Below are 21,932 nucleotides of genomic sequence, written 5' to 3' on the forward strand. Positions count from 1 at the left end.
ATAGTAACCACACTTCCACATTTCCAAGTCTATTCTATTTATCCTACAAGACTATACTCAAATTTTAATCTTATTATGATTTCTTTCTTCATTTCCTTCTGACGTTGTCAATTCCTCCTCTGTGAAATAGTTCTGTTCCAGAGTGGATTGGGAAGATTCAGGTGTTATCTTATATGCAGATAGTCAGAATTCCCATGTATTTCAGTTATAAAGTAGATATGAATCAATATTTTCTCAAGGCAGGTATCACATCACTTTCTTTGATAGACATTGAGATATTCTACACAATTAAGTTGAACACTTAATCTGATTGTTAGACATTGAATGGAATTTTAAGCAAATTATCTGGTTATTGCTTATACTCTCAAATATTCATTATAGGAATTTCCCTGGTGGTCCAGTGAGTAAGACTCCAAGTTCCAACACAGAGTGCGCAGGTTCAATACTTGATCAGGGAACTAGATCACATATGCACCAATGAAGATGGAAGACCCCACATACTACAATCTCACAAACTACAACTAAGATCAGTTGCAGCCAAATTAATAGATAAATATTTAAATAACTAAAATGCTCATCATAAAACTGAAATAAGGTGACTTAAAAAACTATACAAATAACATAAAAGCTAAGTTTTCAGAAAAAGTGTATAAAACTCTTAGGACAACATTGTAAAGCAATTATTCTGCAAACAAAAAGAAAAAAGCTCTTAGGAAAATTTACAATGAATAAAACTATCTCACTATGAAACGTTAAAATAAAGACACCCATATATCTGTGAAAATGAAATGATCATAATCATGACTAAAATGTATGTATTTAATATTTTTACCTGGTGATATGTCAAAAACAGATTAGGTTCATGTTTTGCACTTTAGGTGATTAAAGATAAAAGAGGCAATCATACAGATAAAAAAGGCAATCATAATTCTAATGTCTATACAGTCCATGGAATTCTCTAGGCCAGAATACTGGAGTGGGTAGCCTTTCTCTTCCCCAGGGGATCTTCCCAACCCCAGGATTGAACTCAGGTCTCCCACATTGCAGGCAGATTCTTTATCAGTTGAGCCACAAGGGAAGCCCATATCTAGCTTTAATATAGGGTAAAATTTCAATCTTGTTCATTGCTGATTTAACAACTTAAGCTGAATTGTAATAATTTTAACTCTTTTCTATTGTACATTTAAAAATGATATAGTTATTTTCACATCTCTGAAATAACATATAGAATTATCTTAGAGTCAATAATTTTAAGAGCAAAGATCTTTCTATGGGTACATTCAAAACCTGTACTGACTCTTCACTATTGGACTTAGTGCTTTATCCACAAAGTTTCATTGAATTCAGACATCTTGAGATGATACTGATAGTAATTTGAGAAGGAAATGTTGCCTTAAGCATTTATGTTCTGACAGCTCAAGCTCTATGATGAATGCAGTTTGATGGTAATTCAAACTCTATACATGAATAGGCAAAAAACCAGAAAGAGGAGTCATGTGATTATTCTCTTACCATAAAATAAAATTCTTTTGGAGCATGAGGTTGAATGCTGACTCTGACATCATGTATTCAAAATGCAAGGTGCCCAAAGTTGCATAAACAAAAATAAATATATGAATTTTTGTGTCATGGGGCTGCAGGGACTGGGATTCATTTTATGTAATATAGTAATATTATAATGCTTAAAAATAAACTACATAAATTACAAAAAAATTTGAGAATTTATTTTGTATGTGGATGAACAGTCGATTATATTACCAGACACTTAACCGTAGATCAAGGTCTCTGTTATTGGCTCTTAATCTTCCTATCTGCCCCCATCTGAAATTCCTACTATTAAGGTTATGCTTCTGAGCACAAAAATATGGGACTTGAATTATCAGTCTCTTATCTGAATTAGATACACAATAAATGATTATAATAATTAACATATTAGTAAAAATAAAGAGTCCATTATTAAAAGAAATTTTCAAGGCTAGTATCAAGGGAAGTCTTCTGATTCTACCTTTTATATCTTTGCCTTTCATACTTGGGTTAAAGTGGCAGAGATCAAAAACACAGAATGAGAGATGAGAAGTTCTAATCACTCTGTATTAAAAATAATAAATGAAAATCAACACAACTTATAGACCCAGAGAGATAGGCTTGATTTAAAATACAGGTCATGCGTGCTGTAGAGAAAGACTACCAGGGTTTCAAACATAAGTAAACTTGGTTTAGTACTTTAGCTTTACTGTACCTTACTTTTCTCATTGGTAAAACAAGCATATTTATTTATCTTTATTATTAAGTCATATCCAGGGATAAAAATAAGCCAATATATCCCTCTTTATTTAATCTATATTTGACACAAAGCAAATAATAAATATTTCTCCTTATTAAAAAAGGAAAATTCAGTGTCAGTTTTTTTACACTAAGTAAATTTACCTTTGATTTGCCCATATATTCCATTTTCCAAGTAATTTTTTAGATGACTTTGATGTTCAAACATTAGACAAATTTTTTTCCTCTCACTTAATTTGTGATAGTCAAAGGGTCTGCATTATGCAAATTCAGTGAGAATTTCCTGTATTGTGGTTCCTGAAGCATTTTAGAAGACAATGATTTTACTGCCTCTTTTCATACTACACATCCATGTCTCATCGGCAGAAGATGTGAACACACTTTGATACACAGTTGTTGTTTTTTTTTTTTTATTTTAAAGGATTTCTTCATAACTTTCGGGTTCCTTAGCCTCCAGCTTAGCTTCTGGATCTAATCTCATTTCTCGGAATCAGCATCCATTGTGTCTTACCTTCATTGACATTGGACAACATCTCACATGGCAGGTATGTGCATCCCAAGACATAACATGAAAAAAATGAAAACAGCCAGGAAAGATATCTCATGAGCATGGCTGATTTCAGGGAAGGCTTTAATAAAAAGGATGCAGTTTTAGGCTTCCCATGTTTCAGCACTTTTTACTTCAATTTCACTTTTCTGATTCTTCATTCTGTAACTTAGCAATGACTTTGTGAAGTTTTGTCAACAGATTTAAAGAGTCGATTCTGACAAGGATAGCTCTAAATTCTGATTGCGCTCCGAATTTACAAGGAAAAAATGTAAACAGTATAATTCTAGCTTGGACTTAAATAGAAAATGCTAAATGTTAACAACTCAATGCTTGAAAGTGCTTTTTAAAATTTGCCATTTGTGTTATGACACCCCAGAATCATCCAGATTAACATTTTGACACGTTGCACTGTTATTCAAGACACCGCACTTTGGGGTGCACTCATGTTAATACACAACCTCCTGATGCTAGATTATTTTAGGGGGAAGGTCTTGTAAGCAAGCAATTTTTGGCATGAGAAAATGTAGTATATGTGAAAAATGGTTCCTGTAAAAATGAATGCTATGTGTCATAAATTAACGTATTGTGGAAATAAAGTCAAGCGCTCAAGGTATTACCTGTACGTTGATTGTGGAGCCTCTCACCACACCAGGTCCAGAGTACTCCCATATCTTCTCTTCCTAGTACAGCCTCTACAAGGCTATCAGCAGCTTGACATTTCTTAGAGCAGTGAATATGTTGAGATTAGCAGAAGGGCATGCTCCCAAGGGAAGCCTGGCATGCTGCAATCTATGGGGTCTCAAAGACTCAGACACAACCGAGCGACTGAACTGAACTGAACTGAACACTCCCAACTATTGTAATAGTTTTGTGACAATGATAGAATATATTAAATGAGAGACTCTAGGTCAAGAAAAGCTTTTATCTGAATTCTGACTTGGGTACTTAATAGCTTTGAACCTTGAGAAAAATAACCTTGTTAACGGACAGTACGTTTTCTGATCTACTTAATGGGAGTCATACATTCTATCTTGTGATTTTGTTGCTGTTGTTTCTGTGAAAATAAATTCATTATATCAGCCCATTAACCAGAACTTGGTGCCTGTTGATCTCTTGTTACTACAGATCTCTAAGCTTCTTTGCCAAATTAAAAAATTAAAGGTAAATACTGAGATAGGATAAAGAGGAAAATGTATGGATAATCTCACTGAGGAATAAAGTACATTATATAAAAATGTTGGTAACAAGTGGAGTTCTGAATGGAATATCTTCATTTTCCAGCATTTTTTCTGGCAAAATGATTGGGTTATCAAGCCAAAGCACTTTTTGGATCCTCTCACTGGTTTCTGCTTTTAAGAATTCCCGTGTTTGTTCTTTAAATCATTACCCTATCTTTCTTTCTTTACAGGTTTTCGGACCACTCCATGGAGGTTGATTTCTGGGGTTTTAGGAGTAATATGCCTTTTGTTGATGGTAACTTTGGGAGTTTTGTTGAAAAATTGTAAGTTTTTATAGTCAAGGCTATATAAAAAAATCAAAATTGTGATGAAGCTATCTTATAAGAAAAGTTTCATTTTGATAACATGTAAATGATTCTGATGCTGGAAAAGACTGAAGGCAAAAGGACAAGGGGGTTGCAGAGGATGAGACGGTTAGAGAGCATCACTGAATCAGTGAACATGAATTTGAGCAGACTCCCAGAGAGAGTGGAGGACAGAGGAGCCTGGTGTGCTGTAGTCCATGGGGTCGCAAAGAGTCAGACAGGGACTTAGTGACTGAACAACAATATTTTGTTATTTCATAAATGTTTATCTGACAAAGTAAATTTCTTATCATTTCTTACAGCACTTACTAAACAAAGCGTTCAGCTTGGACCCTCCACAGATCTCAGTGAAGGTTGGTTTCACACTTTGGAAAATTTTTGTGTTGGTAGAGAAGGAAATGGAGAAGGCAATGGCACCCCACTCCAGTACTCTTGCCTGGAAAATCCCACGGGCAGAGGAGCCTGGTAGGCTGCAGTCCATGGGGTCGCTAAGAGTCGGACACGACTGAGCGACCTCACTTTCACTTTTCACTTTCATGCATTGGAGAAGGAAATGGCAACCTACTCCAGTGTTCTTGCCTGGAGAACCCCAGGGACGGGGGAGCCTGGTGGGCTGCCGTCTATGGGGTCACACAGAGTCAGACACGACTGAAGTGGCTTAGCAGCAGAGAAGGAAATAAACGGTTTCTTGGTTTTCTCACACAGAAGCTTGATGGAATATTACACAGTCATATTGATTGATATAGTAATTGTAGGATAGTCCCATTTCATTGTTCATTTAAGAATGTATTAAATACATGTATTAAATTTATTTAATAAAAATGTATTATCTACATTATATACTATTTATGTAAGTAAATAATAGGAAAATTATTACACAGTCATACCGATTGATGTGGTATTTGTAGGATAGTCCCATTTCATTGTTCATTTAAGAATGTATTAAATACATGTATTAAATGTATTTAATAAGAATGTATTAAATACATTATATACTATTTATGTAATTAAATAATTACATAAGAAAATTATTATATTGAAATGACATATTTTCCAGTGTGAGTGATCATGTAAAAATAAACACAAAAATTACAGTATATACTATAACAAAAATAAATTGCAAATAAAAAATGGCAAAAAATAAGTTGCAGTAAATATTCTAGCTAATTCTAATTACCTGCTTGTGTTTGTTGATAACCTATACTTCTGTATCTCTTTACCTTTACCTCTGCTTCTTCCATAATTTAGAAAGTAACATGGAGATTAATGCAATTCTAAACCCTACTTAACCAGTGAAAGTCAGCTTAAAGTCCTAGTTTTTTTTTTTTTTTTGGAACTAGAAGATCTTTTATTTACTCTTCAACACATTGTACTCTGGTTTCTCACCCTATCACCCAACAAAAGTCCTAGTTTCTAAATGTAATTTTATACTCAAATGCTCTCCAAGTTGTCTTCTGTGTTCATATATCTCTTCACTTGTATCATTTTTTCCCCTGAGCATTTTTCCAACTTTATTGAGATACAATTGATAAAGGACATTGCATAAATTTAATGTCCCATGGCTCAGCGGTAAAGAATTCCCCCTGCAATGTTGGAGACATGGGTTCAATCCCTGGGTGGGGAAGATGTCCTGGAGAAGGAAATGGCAACCCACTCCAGTATTCTTGCCTGGGAAATCCAGTGGTCAGAGGAACCTGGTCACTACACTCCATGGGGTCACAAAAGAGTCAGACACAACTTAGCAATACGTTTTGTGTACAATGTGCTGATTTGGTACACTTATTATTACAATATTATTATCCCAAAGCATTCACTAACAGCACCATTATGTCACACAACTATCATTGCTATTCATGGTGAGAACATTCAAGAACTGCTTCTGTGGCAACTCGCAAGTAAGTAATACGGTATTGTTAACCTTAGTTACAATGGTGCATAGCAGATTTCCAGAACTTATTAATTTTCTAACTGGAGAAGTATATACCTTTTTTCTTTTTTTTGGTATTGGCCACAAAAGGTGGCTTGTGGGATCATAGTTTCTTGACCAGGAATTGAACCAGAGTCCAGACAGAGAAAGTTTGGAATCTTAACCACTGGATCACCAAGGAATTCCCATGAACCTTTCAACAAATCCATTTGTGCCACATCCCATCCCCTGGTAATCACCATTCTACTCTAAAATTTCAGCACCATTCATTTGACAAAGATTTGAGTGTTGTTGAAGACATTATCACTAGTAAACTGAATGGTCCAATATCAAGCTAATTATTCTTTTACTTTCATTTTGAAAATAAAGTATCCAGAATTCTTTTTTTTTTTTTTAAATCTTCTGACTGCATCATGTGGCATATGGCATCATAGTTTCCCATCCAGCCATCAGAAACTTTGCATTTAAAACACAAAGTCTTAAACACTATACCACCAAGGAAGTCCTCAGAATTCTTTTGTGACTCAGGAAATGTGCTAAAATTATTTCCTTCTTTACATATCTTTTTCATCTAATTTACTTTCTCTCTCTCTCTCTCTTTTTTTTTTTAACCAAAAATTTGCTTTCATTTTGCTGTGATTTATGTAAATGTTGCCTTTGATCAAAAGCAATACTCACCCCGAGGCATAAGAGCAGTCACAATTTTAGCAAAGATGCAAAAGACAAATGGACAAAGAAAATGACAAAACAGAATGCCAGCATAGTCTACTTTTAATTACACAGCAGAGATCAACTTTGGGTCGCTTTCTCTAAAAAGGTTCTTATCACTGCCCCCCATCCTACCACCTGCTACACTGTATTTGAACATACTGAATTTCTTTGTATACTTACCCAAATTATCACTATAGTTCATAAATGAAGGCAACTTATATAATTCTACCCCTATCTCTAGAATATAATTTCTATGAGGAAAAAGGGTCATGTCATGTCTGAGTTGTTCAAATTAATATTCCTTGAACTGTGGTGTATGCAGTAAATTCTCAAAGAATATTTATAGAAAAGATTAATAAGTAACAAATTATTTTTTTTGGTTGCTGATTTATTTTAAAATTTTTATTTATTTATATTTTTTGGCCACACCATAAGCGACATGTAGGAACCATTTTTAAAAAAAAAAAAATTTATTTTAATTGGAGGCTAATTACTTTACAATATTGTAGTGTTTTTTTGCCATACATTCACACAAATCAGTCATAAGTGTACATGTGTTCCCCACCCTGAACCCCCCTCCCACCTCCCTCCCCATCCCATCCTTCAGGGTCCTCCTAGTGCACCGGCCCTGAGGGCCCTGTCTCATGCATCCAACCTGGACTGGTGATCTATTTTACATATGGTAATATACATGAATAACAAATGATTTTTGAAAAAGTAAATAACACTGAAAAAAAAAATTGAACCTCCAATGTCATCCAGTCATGTTTTATCATTTCTTTTAGAATCTGGCTGCTATTCTTGCCAAGAAAAATGGATTGGCTACCAATGCAACTGTTATTTCATCTCTAATGCAGTAAAAACATGGAAAGACAGTAGGGATTTTTGTGTTTCTCATAATTCCAGTCTACTTCAGATACAAAACAGAAATGAACTGGCAAGTATTTAATTTTGATTTTCTACATTTTCTTCGATTTAGGAAATATATTATCTAAGTAAGCTGAATACTTTGATTCAAGTCTTTAATCAGATAACAAGTAGATAATTATATTTGAACTAATATCCTATACTTTGAAACCATTACAAAATGAACCCAAAATTTCTCAAAGATTTACATTATAGGAGTGTTGTCAGATAAAGTACAGATAAAGTTTTAAAGATAATTCAAAGTATAAATAAAAATAACCTAATTTAGCTAAAAATAACCTATTTTTAGCTCTTTAATTGAATTTCTAATTTATTTTGTAATTATATAGCTTTTGTTATCACTCTTGGGTGTAATGTGAAATGTATATGTAGAATATTATAAAACAATTAGTTCTTTAGTAAAAGTTCTCTAGCTCCCTGTAGAACCTGTGCTAAGATCTATCCCTCAATGTGCTATTGGGATGAGATTTGACTGATGGTCCCCTATGAAGGAAGTGTTCCATAAAAACTCTAACACCCATTATGACATTTTTCATTCCTTTAAGAAGTGAGACTTTGTGGTATTTTTTCCTCTAGAAATGGGCTTTATGAATGAGAAACAAGAGGCAAATGACTGACTACACTTCCTAAATTAGAAGTTAAAAATGATTTTAGTTTGTATTAGTTTGGTGCAAAAGTAATTGTGGTTTTGCTTGGTTGAAAATTGCTGTTGGATATTGGAAAACATTCTTAAATAAATGTGATTATGTTATATACCGTTTAATATGCATTTCTCACTTTATGTTTTTTTGCTAATGACATCACTTGCTGTTTATTTTATATTTATTTTAGGCTATAGAAACTATGTTAGACAAAAAGCAAATTTAAACAATTTTTAAATTCAAGTTCAAAATGGGTTATAAAGCAGTGGAGACAACTTGCAACGTCAACAATGCATTTGGCCCCGGAACTGTTAACAAAAGTACAGTGCAGTGGTGGTTCAAGAAGTTTTGCAAAGGAGATAAGCACCTTGAAGATGAGGAGTGCAGTGGCCGACCATCAGAAGTTGACAACGACCAATTGAGTGGGTCATCAAAGCTGATCCTCTTACAACCACACAAGGAGTTTTCCAAGAACTCAGCATTAACCATTCTGTGATCATTTGGCATTTGAAGCAAATTAGAAATGTGTAAAAGCTCTAAAAGTGGGTGTCTCATGAACTGACAGCAAATTAAAAAAAAATCATTATTTTGAAGTGTCTTCTTCTCTTATTCTATTCAACAGCAAATCATTTCTCAAGGGGATTGTGATGTGTGATGTAAAGTGGATTTTATACAACTGGCGATGACCAGCTCAGTGGCTGGACCAAGAAGAAGCTCCAAAGCATTTCCCAAAGCCAAACTTGGAACAAAAAAAGGTCATGGTCAGTGTGTGGTGGTTTGCTGCCACTCTGATCCACTACAGCTTTCTGAATCCCAGTGAAACCATTACATCTGAGAAGTCTGCTCAGCAAATCAATAAGATGTGCCAAAAACTGCAATGCCTGCAGCTGACATAGATCAACAGACAGAACCCAATTCTTCTCCATGAAAATGCCTGGCTGCAGGTTGCAAAACAAACACTTCAAAAGTTGAACAAATTGGGCTACAAAGTTTTGCCTCATCTGCCATATTCACTTGATTTCTTGCCAATCAACTACCACTTCTTCAAGCATCTCCATGAGTTTTTGTGGGGAAAATGCTTCCACAAACAACAGGAGGCAGAAAATGCTTTCCAAGAGTTTGTCAAATCCCAAAATATGGATTTTTATGCTACAGGGATAAAAAAAAACTTGATTATGGATGGCAAAAACGTGTTGATTGTCACGGTTCCTATTTTGGTTAAGAAAGATGTGTTTGAGCTTAGTTATAACAATTTAACATTTATGGTCTGAAACCACAATTACTTTTTTGTACCAACCTGATAGAATTGAAAAACTGAATCTGATACTGGAAACTGAGCTTCTTAAAAGTACATGTTTCCTAGAGTAGATTTGAAATAGGTTAATATGTTCGTCTCTGTTTCCAAGCAGGGTTTTATGAAGTTCAGTTCCAGTTTTTACTGGATTGGACTTTCTTACAGTGAAGAACATCATGCCTGGTTGTGGGAGGACAATTCTACTCTCTCCCAAGATCTGTAAGTTTCTGGCATCAAAACCTTTTCTGTTCTTTTTGTTTATCCTTGGATTTGATCATTCCTGTTCCCATATACTAACAATTTCTTCTTCATTACAGACTTCCTTTATTTCACACTGTAAATCCAAAGAACTGCGTAATATATAACCCAAGCAGCGGTGCATTGAATGAAGACTGTAAAAGTACAAATAGTTACATCTGTAAGCAACAGTTTATTTAGATGTTTCTTGGGGCAGAAGTATTCTGCAATGAAGATTTAGACTTACTTAGAATGCCAATGTATTATTACTATCTATTTCTGGGATCTGTAAAATGTTTCAAACTGTGTCTTATCAACCATGTAATTTTCATATATTTGAAACATATGCTTCAATTTTTTATCAATACATAATTGATATATAAATTATATTGGTTTTAGATATACAACATAGCAATAACTAGACAGTAAGTCTAATTAACATTCATCATTGTTATAGAAACATTTTTTTAGTTATAATTTTTATTTTGTGATGTTTTAAAATTGATGAAACTTGTATACCTACACTGAAATTATAGAGTCAAGATAAATAATTTCATGAATATTTAATGTATACGGTCAATAGTGAATTTCATAATTTATACATCTATTCTTAGAAATTCTCTCTGCTAAAATTTAAATAAAACCTAGTTCCTACCAAATAATATATATCAAAATCATATCTGTCCTTTGAATGGCATCAGTTCAATTCAGCTCTGTTGCTCAGTCATGTTCGACTCTTTGTGACCCGATGAATTGCAGCACACCAGGCCTCCCTGTCCATCACCAACTCCCGGAGTTCACTCAAACTCATATCCATCGAGCCAGTGATGCCATCCAGCCATCTCATCCTCTGTTATCCCCTTATCCTCCTGCCCCCAACCCCTCCCAGCATCAGAGTCTTTTCCAATGAGTCAACTCTTCGCATGAGGTGGCCAAAGTACTGGAGTTTCAGCTTTAGCATTAGTCCTTCCAATGAACATCCAGGACTGATCTACTTTAGGATGGACTGGTTGGTTCTCCTTGCAGTCCAAGGGACTCTCAAGAGTCTTCTCCAAAACCACAGTTCAAAAGCATCAATTCTTCGGCACTCAGCTTTCTTCACAGTCCAACTCTCACATCCATACATGACCACTGGAAAAACCATAGCCTTGACTAGACGTACCTTTGTTGGCAAAGTAATGTCTCTGCTTTTCAATATGCTACCTAAGTTGGTCATAACTTTCCTTCCAAGGAGTAAGCATCTTTTAATTTCATGGCTGCAGTCACCATCTGCAGTGATTTTGGAGCCCCCAAAAATAAAGTCTGACACTGTTTCCACTGTTTCCCCATCTATTTCCCATAAAGTGGTGGGACCAGATGCCATGATCTTCGTTTTCTGAATGTTGAGCTTTAAGTCAACTTTTTCACTCTCCACTTTCACTTTCATCAAGAGGCTTTTGAGTTCCTCTTCACTTTCTGCCATAAGGGCGGTGTCATCTGCATATCTGAGGTTACTGATATTTCTCCCGGCAATCTTGATTCCCGCTTGTGCTTCTTCCAGCCCAGCATTTCTCATGATGTACTCTGCATATAAGTTAAATAAGCACGGTGACAATATACAGCCTTGACATACTCCTTTTCCTATTTGGAACCAGTCTGATGTTCCATGTCCAGTTCTAACTGTTTCTTCCTGACCTGCATACAGATTTCTCAAGAGGCAGGTCAGCTGGTCTGGTATTCCCATCTCTTTCAGAACTTTCCACAGTTTATGATGATCCACACAGTCAAAGGCTTTGGCATAGTCAATAAAGCAGAAATCGATGTTTTTCTGGAACACTCTTGCTTTTTCAATGATTCAGCGGATGTTGGCAATTTGATCTCTGGTTCCTCTGCCTTTTCTAAAACCAGCTTGAACGTTTGGAAGTTCACGGTTCACGTATGCTGAAGCCTGGCTTGGAGAATTTTGAGCATTACTTTACTAGTATGTGAGATGAGTGCAATTGTGCAGTAGTTTGAGCATTCTTTGGCATTGCCTTTCTTTGGGATTGGAATGAAAATGGACCTTTTCCAGTCCTGTGGCCACTGCTGAGTTTTCCAAATGTGCTGGCATATTGAGTGCAGCACTTTCACAGCATCATCTTTTAGGATTTGAAATAGCTCAACTGGACTAGGTTGAAAATTCCCATCCTGATCTCTTTTTTCTGAAAGCAAAAATAGCTTTATTGCTGTTTATAAATTCTTTCTGGATACCTATGCATTATATCTTCTAATTTAGACCTGCAGGTGCCATATAATACTTCATGTTCATCACAGAATTCAGAGGGTTTCACATTTGTGTGTCTTCTCTGGATGCTACAGAGTTCTGCGTAAGAATTGCAAGTCTTTGCCCAAGTATGTAGTCTCACAGATTACTTTCATATTTTGGAAAAGGAAAGGTAATCTAAGCCCTGATTGCATAAATATACAGTCTTATTTTATTTTACTCCATAGATCTTTCTCGCCTCATGCTTATCTATCAGTTAAAAAAAACCCAAAAAAGCCATTCTTACATGTGCTTTGAAGTTTTTAATCTCTCATCAATCCCAAAAATCTTTTCCTAAAAATTACGTAATAAATACTGAACAATTACACTTTTGAGGGGTACAGGGAGCAGTTCGTTTTATTGAGGGGTGTTCGAATAGGTCAAAGAAGGATTGAGATCATAATGAGTTCTGATGCCTGTGACCTGAATGGGATTTTCCTAATCTCAGAGATATCAAAACCCAAGTCTCCCCCTTTTTTATAACTGTTGCATATAATTGACCCAGTTTCAAACCCTGGATTGGGAAGACCCCTTGGAAAAGGGAATGGCTACCCACTGCAGTACTCTTGCCTGGAGAATTTCATGGACATCAGGCTCTTGCCTGATGGACTACAGTCCATGGAGGGTCACAAAGAGTCAGATAGGACTGAGCAACTAACACTTTCACTTTTATACATCTTAAGAAATTTGTTTTGACATCTCTATTTGCTTTGTGATTTTATACTTTAATTAAGTGGTAATAATTAAGAACACAAAGTTGATTTTAAAATTACTGAGTCAAGATGAGGAAAAAACCTCTTATGTTTTATTTCTCAAAATGTAATAGTACTACAAGTTGAACTCTTCACATTTTTGTATGAAGGTTGACTTAGGAAAACTGCACTTGTTATATTATGAAAGATACAAGAGACACGTGTACCCAATGTTCATCGCAGCACTGTTTATAATAGCCAGGACATGGAAGCAACCTAGATGTCCATCAGCAGATGAATGGATAAGAAAGCTGTGGTACATATACACAATGGAGTATTACTCAGCCATTAAAAAGAATACATTTGAATCAGTTCTAATGAGGTGGATGAAACTGGAGCCTATTATACAGAGTGAAGTAAGCCAGAAAGAAAAACACCAATACAGTATACTAATGCATATATATGGAATTTAGAAAAATGGTAACAATATCCCTGTGTACGAGATAGCAAAAGAGACACTGATATATAGAACAGTCTTATGGACTCTGTGAGAGAGGGAGAGGGTGGGAAGATTTGGGAGAATGGCATTGAAACATGTAAAATATCATGTATGAAATGAGTTGCCAGTCCAGGTTTGATGCACAATACTGGATGCTTGGGGCTGGTGCACTGGGATGACCCAGAGGGATGGAATGGGGAGGGAGGAGGGAGGAGGGTTCAGGATGGGGAACACATGTATACCTGTGGTGGATTCATTTTGATATTTGGCAAAACTCATACAATTATGTAAAGTTTAAAAATAAAATAAAATTAAAAAAAAAAAAGATAGACTATAGCATCCTTCAAATGCTTAACATGGACTAAGCAAACATGCATTGCACTTTATAGATACTTGAAGTGTTTTGCCTTTGCTGCCAGTGTGATTTTCTTAACAATAATTTAGTTTTAATTGAATATAAAATGAAAATTATAAACAAAGTTACACACACACACACCATCTTTTTTTTTTTTTATCACTTCCAGAATGCAGGAAAAAGAAAATTTTAAAAAATCAGAACTATCATATTTGTAACAAACAGCTTATTTAGCTGTTTTCTTAGAAAAAAATTCAAATCTCATCTGACTAAATATGGAACCTCCTTTATTTTAATAAATCATGCTCATTTCTCTATCTCTAGACTACTAAATGTATCCATGTCTATTTTATCTCTTTTAATAAATATTCATTAATTGTGTCAAACTCTTGTGTCCCCATGACTGTAGCCCACAAACCCAGGCTGCTCTGTCTATGGGATGTCCTATGCAAAAATACTGGAGTGGTAGCCATTTATTTCTACAGGGGATCTTCCTGACCCAGGGATAAAACCTGGGTCTCTTGCATTGCAGGCAGATCTGAGTGTGCATCTGAGCCATCAGGGAAGCTTCAATATATACTACACAAAAACATTTGAAACCACTTATATTGTTGTTGATAAAATGTATGTGTTTTTACTTAAAATATAATTATTAAGAAAATTATTTTTAAATTTCCTAATTTTATTGTGTTTTGTTAAACTTAATTTGAGTCTCCTGCTTTGAAGCCCTGGTTCATGTGATTGCCTCCCAATTTTTCTCAAAATAAAAATAATTTATGTTCTGGTCTCTTAAAATTCAGCAATTTTTGTTTTTCTTCAGTGCTTTTGTTCATCCTTCTCAATAGAGGAATCATTCACATCTCTTTCTTCCCATGATCATTCCGTTAAACTATTTCCCTAAGTATCAAATATCATATACTGTAAAACTCACTTTCGTGATAATGTTACACATATATCTTTCGAAACCTGCATTGATATTCTTCAGTTCAGTTCAGTCGCACAGTTGTGTCTGACTCTTTGTGACCTCATGAACCGCAGCACGCCAGGCCTCCCTGTCCATCAAAAACTCCCGGAGTTTACCCAAACTCACGTGCATTGAGTTGGTGATGCCATCCAACCATCTTATCCTCTGTTGTCCCCTTCTCCTCCTGCCCTCAATCTCTCCCAGCATTAGGGTCTTTTCCAATGAGTCAGCTCTTTGCATCAGGTGGCCAAAGTATTGGAGTTTCATTTTCAACATCAATCCTTCCGATGAACACCCAGGACTGATTTCCTTTAGAATGGACCGGTTGGATCTTGCTGTCCAAGGGACTCTCAAGAGTCTTCTCCAACACCACAGTTCAAAAGCATGAATTCTTCAGCGCTCAGCTTTCTTTATAGTCCAACTCTCACATCCATACATGAATACTGGAAAAACCATAGCCTTGACTAGACGGACCTTTGTTGACAAAGTAATGTCTCTGTTTTCTAATATGCTGTCTAGGTTGGTCATAACTTTCCTTCCAAGGAGTAAGTGTCTTTTAATTTCATGGATGCAGTCACCATCTGCAGTGATCTTGGAGCCCCAAAAATAAAGTCAGCCAGTTTCCACTGTTTCCCGATCTATTTGCCAGGAAGTGATGGGACTGGATGCCATGATCTTAGTTTTCTGAATGTTGAGCTTGAAGCCAAATTTTTCACTCTCCTCTTTCACTTTTATCAAGAGGCTCTTTAGTTCTTCACTTTCTGCCATAAGGGTGGTGTCATCTGCATATCTGAGGTTATTGATATTTCTCCTGGCAATCTTGATTCCAGCTTATGCTTCTTCCAGCCCAGTGTTTTTCATGATGTACTCTGCATATGTTAAAAAAAAAAATAAGCAGGATGACAATATATAGCCTTGATGTACTCCTTTTCCTATTTGGAACCAGTCTGTTGTTCCATGGCCAGTTCTAACTGTTGCTTCCTGACCTCCATACAGGTTTCTCAAGAGTCAGGTCAGGTGGTCTGGTATTCCCATCTCTTTCAGAATTTTGCACAGTTTGTGGTGATCCACATGGTCAAAGGCTTTGGCATAGTCAATAAAGCAGAAATAGATGTTTTTCTGGAACTCTCTTGCTTTTTCTATGATCCAGAAGATGTTGGCAATTTGATCTCTGGTTCCTCTGCCTTTTCTAAAACCAGCTTGAACATCTGGAAGTTCACAGTTCAAGTATTGCTGAAGCCTGGCTTGGAGAATTTTGAGCATTACTTTACTAGCGTGTGAGATGAGTGCAATTGTGCAGTAGTTTGAGCATTCTTTGGCATTGCCTTTCTTTGGGATTGGAATGAAAACTGACCTTTTCCAGTCCTGTGGCCACTGCTGAGTTTTCCAAATTTGCAGGCATATTGAGTGCAGCACTTTCACAGCATCATCTTTTAGGATTTGAAATAGCTCAACTGGAATTCCATCACCTGCACTAGCTTTGTTCATAGTGATGCTTCCCAAGGCCCACTTGTCTTCACATTCCAGATGTCCGGCTCTAGGTGAGTAATCACACCATCGTGATTATCCGGGACATGAACATCTCTTTTTATACAGTTCTTCTGCGTATTACAGCCACCTCTTTTTATTTTTTAATTATAAATCTATTTATTTTAACCACCACCTCTTTTTAATACCTTCTGCTTCTGTTAGGTCCATACCATTTCTGTCCTTTATTGAGCCCATCTTTGCATGAAATGTTCCCTTGGTATCTCTGATTTTCTTGAAGAGAGCTCTAGTTTTTCCCTTTCTATTGATATTCTTAGGTTGTTGCCAGGGTCCAGCCCCGGTGGATCCAGGGAATTCAAAGCAGGGACGGTGTAGGCGAGGATCAGGAAACAATTGCTTAATTAAATGCTAATTAAGGATATAAAGAGTGGTGAAATAAGGATAGCTCAGTGAGAAAATTTAGTGGAGAAAAGAGGCTGAATAATTCAGCCAGAAGGTAAGAGAAAGAACGACATGGGGAGACCAAGTTTTGGTGAACAAGGCCCGCACTTTATTTTCCAAAGTAGTTTTTATGCCTTAGGTTATGCATAGAGGATAAAAGGGAAAGGGGTAGAGTCATGCAGTAAGCCAGGCTTTCTTCCTGCAGACTTATCATATGCAAAAGTTTAGGTGATTTGCATCATCTTCTGGCCCAGAGGCCTGTTAACATTTTAAGACCCTTTCTTCAGAAAACTTATTTTTCTCTAAAGGGACTAGTCAGGCACCACCCTCCAAAAGCATTAAAGTTGCATTCCTATAGGGCAAAGGTGTGGTGGGCTACAACAAGAAAAAGAATTAACTCAAGGGTCCAAGGTTACAAACATTAAAACTACTACTTACACCAGTCATATTAATCAATACACTGCCAGGGACACAGCAGGTAAGGGATATAGAAACTTAGCAGCAAACATTGGCCCAACAAGTGAAAAACCCTTCACCAATACAATTTCTAATCCATCTTTTAACTACTCAAAGGAATCTGTGTTCAGACAGTTTAGAACATCTCCTGCCTCTCACAGTTGGGAGGCTCTGAACAATCACATGTGGCCGGAAAAACCTATTCAGGCAGGCTAGAGGATTTCCAAAGGAGTTTGTAGGTTGAAACACTGTCACACCCAGGAATTATTAACTGGAGCTGTAAGCTAACTCTTTTTTCAGAGAGAGGTAGTTGGGGACAGCCCCCTGTAAAGTGAGAGGTGTAGGTGAAAGCACAAAGCAGAAAGTAGGCAGACTCTGGTTTGGGGGGTAGATGCTCGAGAATTTCCAGGGGAACTCCTGAGGCTGAATCCCGTCTTTGCGTATGCCGAGCCTCCTTCCTCTTGACCTTTGTCATGGGCGGAGTTCCTCACGCTGGCTCCCGGCGGTGATAGAATTCCAGTTGAGCTATTCCAGATCCTGAAAGATGATGCTGTGGAAAGTGCTGCACTCAATATGCAATATGCACTCAATATGCAATATGCCGGCTCCTGGCAGGTTGTATCTAATTGTATATTTCAAGCACTAATAACACAGTTGAGAGTATATGATTTAATTCCACCATTTCATCATACAGTATGCCAATGTAAAGAAACCTTTTCATTTATTTCTTGTTAGACAATGTGACTATCACACCAAAGCCATTTTTACTCTTGAATAAAGTGAGAATTAGAAGAAATAAACTTCAGTCATACTATGATAGATGCAGGCTTCCCCGGTGGCTCATACAGTAAAGAATCTGCCTGCGATGAGGGAGACCTTGGTTCGATCCCTAGGTTGGGAAGATGCCCTGGAGGAGGGCATGACGTCGCACTCCAGAATTCTTGCCTGGAGAATCCCCGTGGAAGGAGGAGCCTGGCTGACTACAGTCCATGGGGTCACAAAGAGTCAGACATGACTGAGTAACTAAGCACACATGATAGATATATATTAATAAGTGCCATCTTTCAAAACATTTGAAACCTAAAGTTAGGAATCGTTTCTTGGAGACTTAAATTTTTTTCTTTTGTGTATTATTTTGCAGAAGCAGAGCATGGACATGCTTTAAAATTCCATAGTACAGAAGAGTGTATTAGGAAAGTCAGTAATTCTTTTCCCTATTTGTCATTACACTGGTCCTGCTCCAGGGGCAAACTAATTATTATTCTGTTTTTTCTACTTTTATTAGCTTTCTGTATAAAAGGAGGGAGAAGTATTTTTTACATTTATAGCCCAGGATGAATCTTGGAATCTAGCAAAATCAAGGTTTGAAATATTTTTTAATTGACCATTAGGAGAGTCCATTCTGTTTTATTATTGTTGTTGTTTTTGTTGAGGGCTTATGAGACTTATTGGATGTTACAAGAAATAAGGGTGTTAAATAGGATGGATCCTATCTCTTTCAAAGGCAAATTATCTCCAGATAATAATAAGATGAATAGTTAGAATATGGCTTAGGAGGAGGAAATGCACAATACCCTCCCATACAGAGTGACTCATCATCAGGAGTTTCCTCATTTTCTATAATGATTCAAGAAATTGATGAAAAGTGCTGACTCAGGTGGCAAATGAGTATCATGACCAGTGCATCCTCTCTACTCCCAGCACACTCTTTCCCACAAGTAGTACTCAGTCTTGCCCCTCTGACCTTTTTTTATCTTCCTTCAATCCCCACTGCATCATTAGCTTATTCTCCTTTTCCTCTGGTCAGGAGAAAGTGGAGTCATGGGATTATTCTCTTATTATAAGAAAAAATAACTTTGGACCATGAGATTGAATGACTGATTGTGACATCGCTTTATTAAAATGTAAGGTGCTCAGAATTGCAAAAGTAAATACACAATTTTTTTTTGGTCCCTGGAGGCACAGGGACTGGGAGTCATATTATGTGTTTGACTGTTTCCAACTGCAGCTTTTCTGAACTCCATACCTTTTTCCTGGCTCAGATGCTCAACAAGCTCCTGCTTGTGGGAAGGTGGCTCTTCTCTTTGCTACGTGTTGCAAAACCTGGATCACTATTCTTATTTTTCTCTAAGTGTATATTTCAGTTTGTTATGTGTCTGGTAGTTCTGGTGCTATTCTGCTTCTTTTGTTAAGTCTGCCTTAAGATCTGACCAAGATAATTCATATTTCATAGAACTGCACTGAAGGCAACGTCTCAAGGTGTGAAATTTGAGACAAGAAAAGAAGAAAAACAGGATAATAATCCATCTCTACCTAGTTTACCCAGAAAGTTCAAACAATGTTGCTGTGCCCATACATATTTTAGATTCATATTCATTTTTTGTATGCTAGTATGTGCCTTCATACAAACACACACATACCATCTCTTTTTAATCATCCTCTAGAGTGTAGGGAGAAGGAAATTTTTAAAAAATGAAACTTTTGTATTTGTAAGAAACAGCTTATTTAACTGTTTTCATAGCAAGAATTCAAATTTCATGTGATTAAAAATGGAACCTCTTATATTTTAATAAATCATGGACATTTCTCTGCCTCTAGAAGACAGTGAAATGTATTCATCTCTATTTTATCTTCTTGTAATAAAGATTATATAAATACATTTGAAACCACTTATACTGTTGTTGATAAAAATTTGTGTCTCTACTTAATAAAGATTAAGAAAAATTATTTTTTAAATGTCCCAATCCTATTGCGTTTTGTTAATTTGAGCCTCCTGTTTTGAAGACATGGTTTACACAGTGATTGCCTCTCAATTTTTCTCAAAATAAAATTAATTTACCTTCTGGTCACTTTAATTCAGCACTTTTTACATTTCTTTGCTGTTTTTATGTTTATCCTTCTTCAGTAAAGGAGTTCTTCACTTCTCCTTTTCTTCTCTGATCAATCCAGTAAAAACTTTCCCAAAGTATCATGTCATACACTGTAAAACTCACTTTTATAATAATGTTACATATATATCTTTAGAAACCTGGATCACTATTCTTATTTTGCTCGAAGTGTATATTTCAAGCACTGATAACACAATTGGGGAGTATATGATTTGATTTCACCATTTCACCATACAATGTGCCAATGCAAAGATTAGTTCAGAATCTTTCTTTTTTTCTTTTCCCAGGGAATTCTTCCTCTCCCTGAAAAAGAAAATAATTTACAACTTGATGCTAGCAAATTTCTTTCCACCCAGAGAATGCACCCATTTTCGAAGTGGTGAGGTCAAAACAAATTTCTCATTTGGGACCCTTGAAATATATCAGATCAGATCAGATCAGATCAGTCGCTCAGTCGTGTCCGACTCTTTGCAACCCCAGAAATCGCAGCCCACCAGACCTCCCTGTCCATCACCAACTCCCGGAGTTCACTCCGACTCAAGTCCATTGAGTCAGTGATGCCATGTAGCCATCTCATCCTCTGTTGTCCCCTTCTCCTCCTGACCCCAATCCCTCCCAGCATCAGAGTCGTTTCCAATGAGTCAACTCTTCGCATGAGGTGGCTGGCCAAAGTACTGGAGTTTCAGCTTTAGTATCATTCCTTCCAAAGAAATCCCAGGGCTGATCTCCTTCAGAATGGACTGGTTGGATCTCCTTGCAGTCTAAGGGACTCTCAAGAGTCTTCTCCAACACCACAGTTCAAAAGCATCAATTCTTCGGCACTCAGCCTTCTTCACAGTCCAACTCTCACATCCATACATCACCACAGGAAAAACCATAGCCTTGACTAGACGAACCTTTGTTGGCAAAGTAATGTCTCTGCTTTTGAATATGCTATCTAGGTTGGTCATAACTTTCCTTCCAAGGAGTAAGCGTCTTTTAATTTCATGGCTGCAGTCACCATCTGCAGTGATTTTGGGGCCCAGAAAAATAAAGTCTGACACTGTTTCCACTGTTTCCCCATCTATTTCCCATGAAGTGGTGGGACCAGATGCCATGATCTTCGTTTTCTGAATGTTGAGCTTTAAGCCAACTTTTTCACTCTCCACTTTCACTTTCATCAAGAGGCTTTTGAGTTCCTCTTCACTTTGGGGCATAAGGGTGGTGTCATCTGCATATCTGAGGTGATTGATATTTCTCCCGGCAATCTTGATTCCAGCTTGTGTTTCTTCCAGTCCAGCGTTTCTCATGATGTACTCTGCATATAGGTTAAATAAATAGGGTGACAATATACAGCCTTGATGTACTCCTTTTCCTATTTGGAACAAGTCTGTTGTTCCATGTCCAGTTCTAACTGTTGCTTCCTATATTCTGGAACATTGATAGGCAAGGAAGAGACTTCATAATTAAGTGGACATTCATTAATTTTCTCCAACTCTTGGTTCAGGTTTGAATGGTCTTTTAGTTACTGAAGTCAACATGGGCACTGATCAAGGGCATGAGTAAACTACAGGGAAGAAAATTTGTAGTTCTTTCAGTTAAGAATCTCCTCCCTACTTGAGGAGAGGAGATTCTGCTGAGAGACCTGCGTTTTCTGCAAGGAGAAGCAAACACATAAGTGAAGCTGACATTTCAGTGGAGCTTCAGTTTGGGTTCTTTCTGGATCAGACCCCTCCTGATAAAAGTTTGAATGAAAAGCATATTTGGAATGTGTGT

At 36.6% G+C, this 21,932-nt stretch overlaps 1 protein-coding gene across 3 annotated transcripts; it reads left to right on the forward strand.

The window, feature by feature from the left end:
- The first annotated feature begins 2,609 nt into the window (after window positions 1-2,609).
- Window positions 2,610-10,929, forward strand: LOC102389452 (natural killer cells antigen CD94). Of its 3 annotated transcripts, none has more exons than XM_025283221.3 (6): window positions 2,610-2,828; window positions 4,242-4,334; window positions 4,679-4,729; window positions 7,800-7,951; window positions 9,992-10,095; window positions 10,194-10,929. In XM_025283221.3, exons 1-6 carry the CDS (start codon window positions 2,822-2,824, stop codon window positions 10,312-10,314), a joined length of 528 nt encoding a protein of 175 aa, XP_025139006.2. In that variant the 5' UTR covers window positions 2,610-2,821; the 3' UTR covers window positions 10,315-10,929. The 3 variants fall into 3 exon arrangements, with proteins under 3 accessions (XP_025139006.2, XP_044797048.2, XP_044797049.2); XM_044941113.2 differs by having other exon boundaries at window positions 4,242-4,306; XM_044941114.2 differs by lacking the exon at window positions 4,242-4,334.
- Window positions 10,930-21,932: the final 11,003 nt, after the last annotated feature.

Source organism: Bubalus bubalis, chromosome 4 (genome assembly GCF_019923935.1).
Source record: "Bubalus bubalis isolate 160015118507 breed Murrah chromosome 4, NDDB_SH_1, whole genome shotgun sequence".
In the NCBI taxonomy this organism is placed as follows: Eukaryota; Metazoa; Chordata; class Mammalia; order Artiodactyla; family Bovidae; genus Bubalus; species Bubalus bubalis.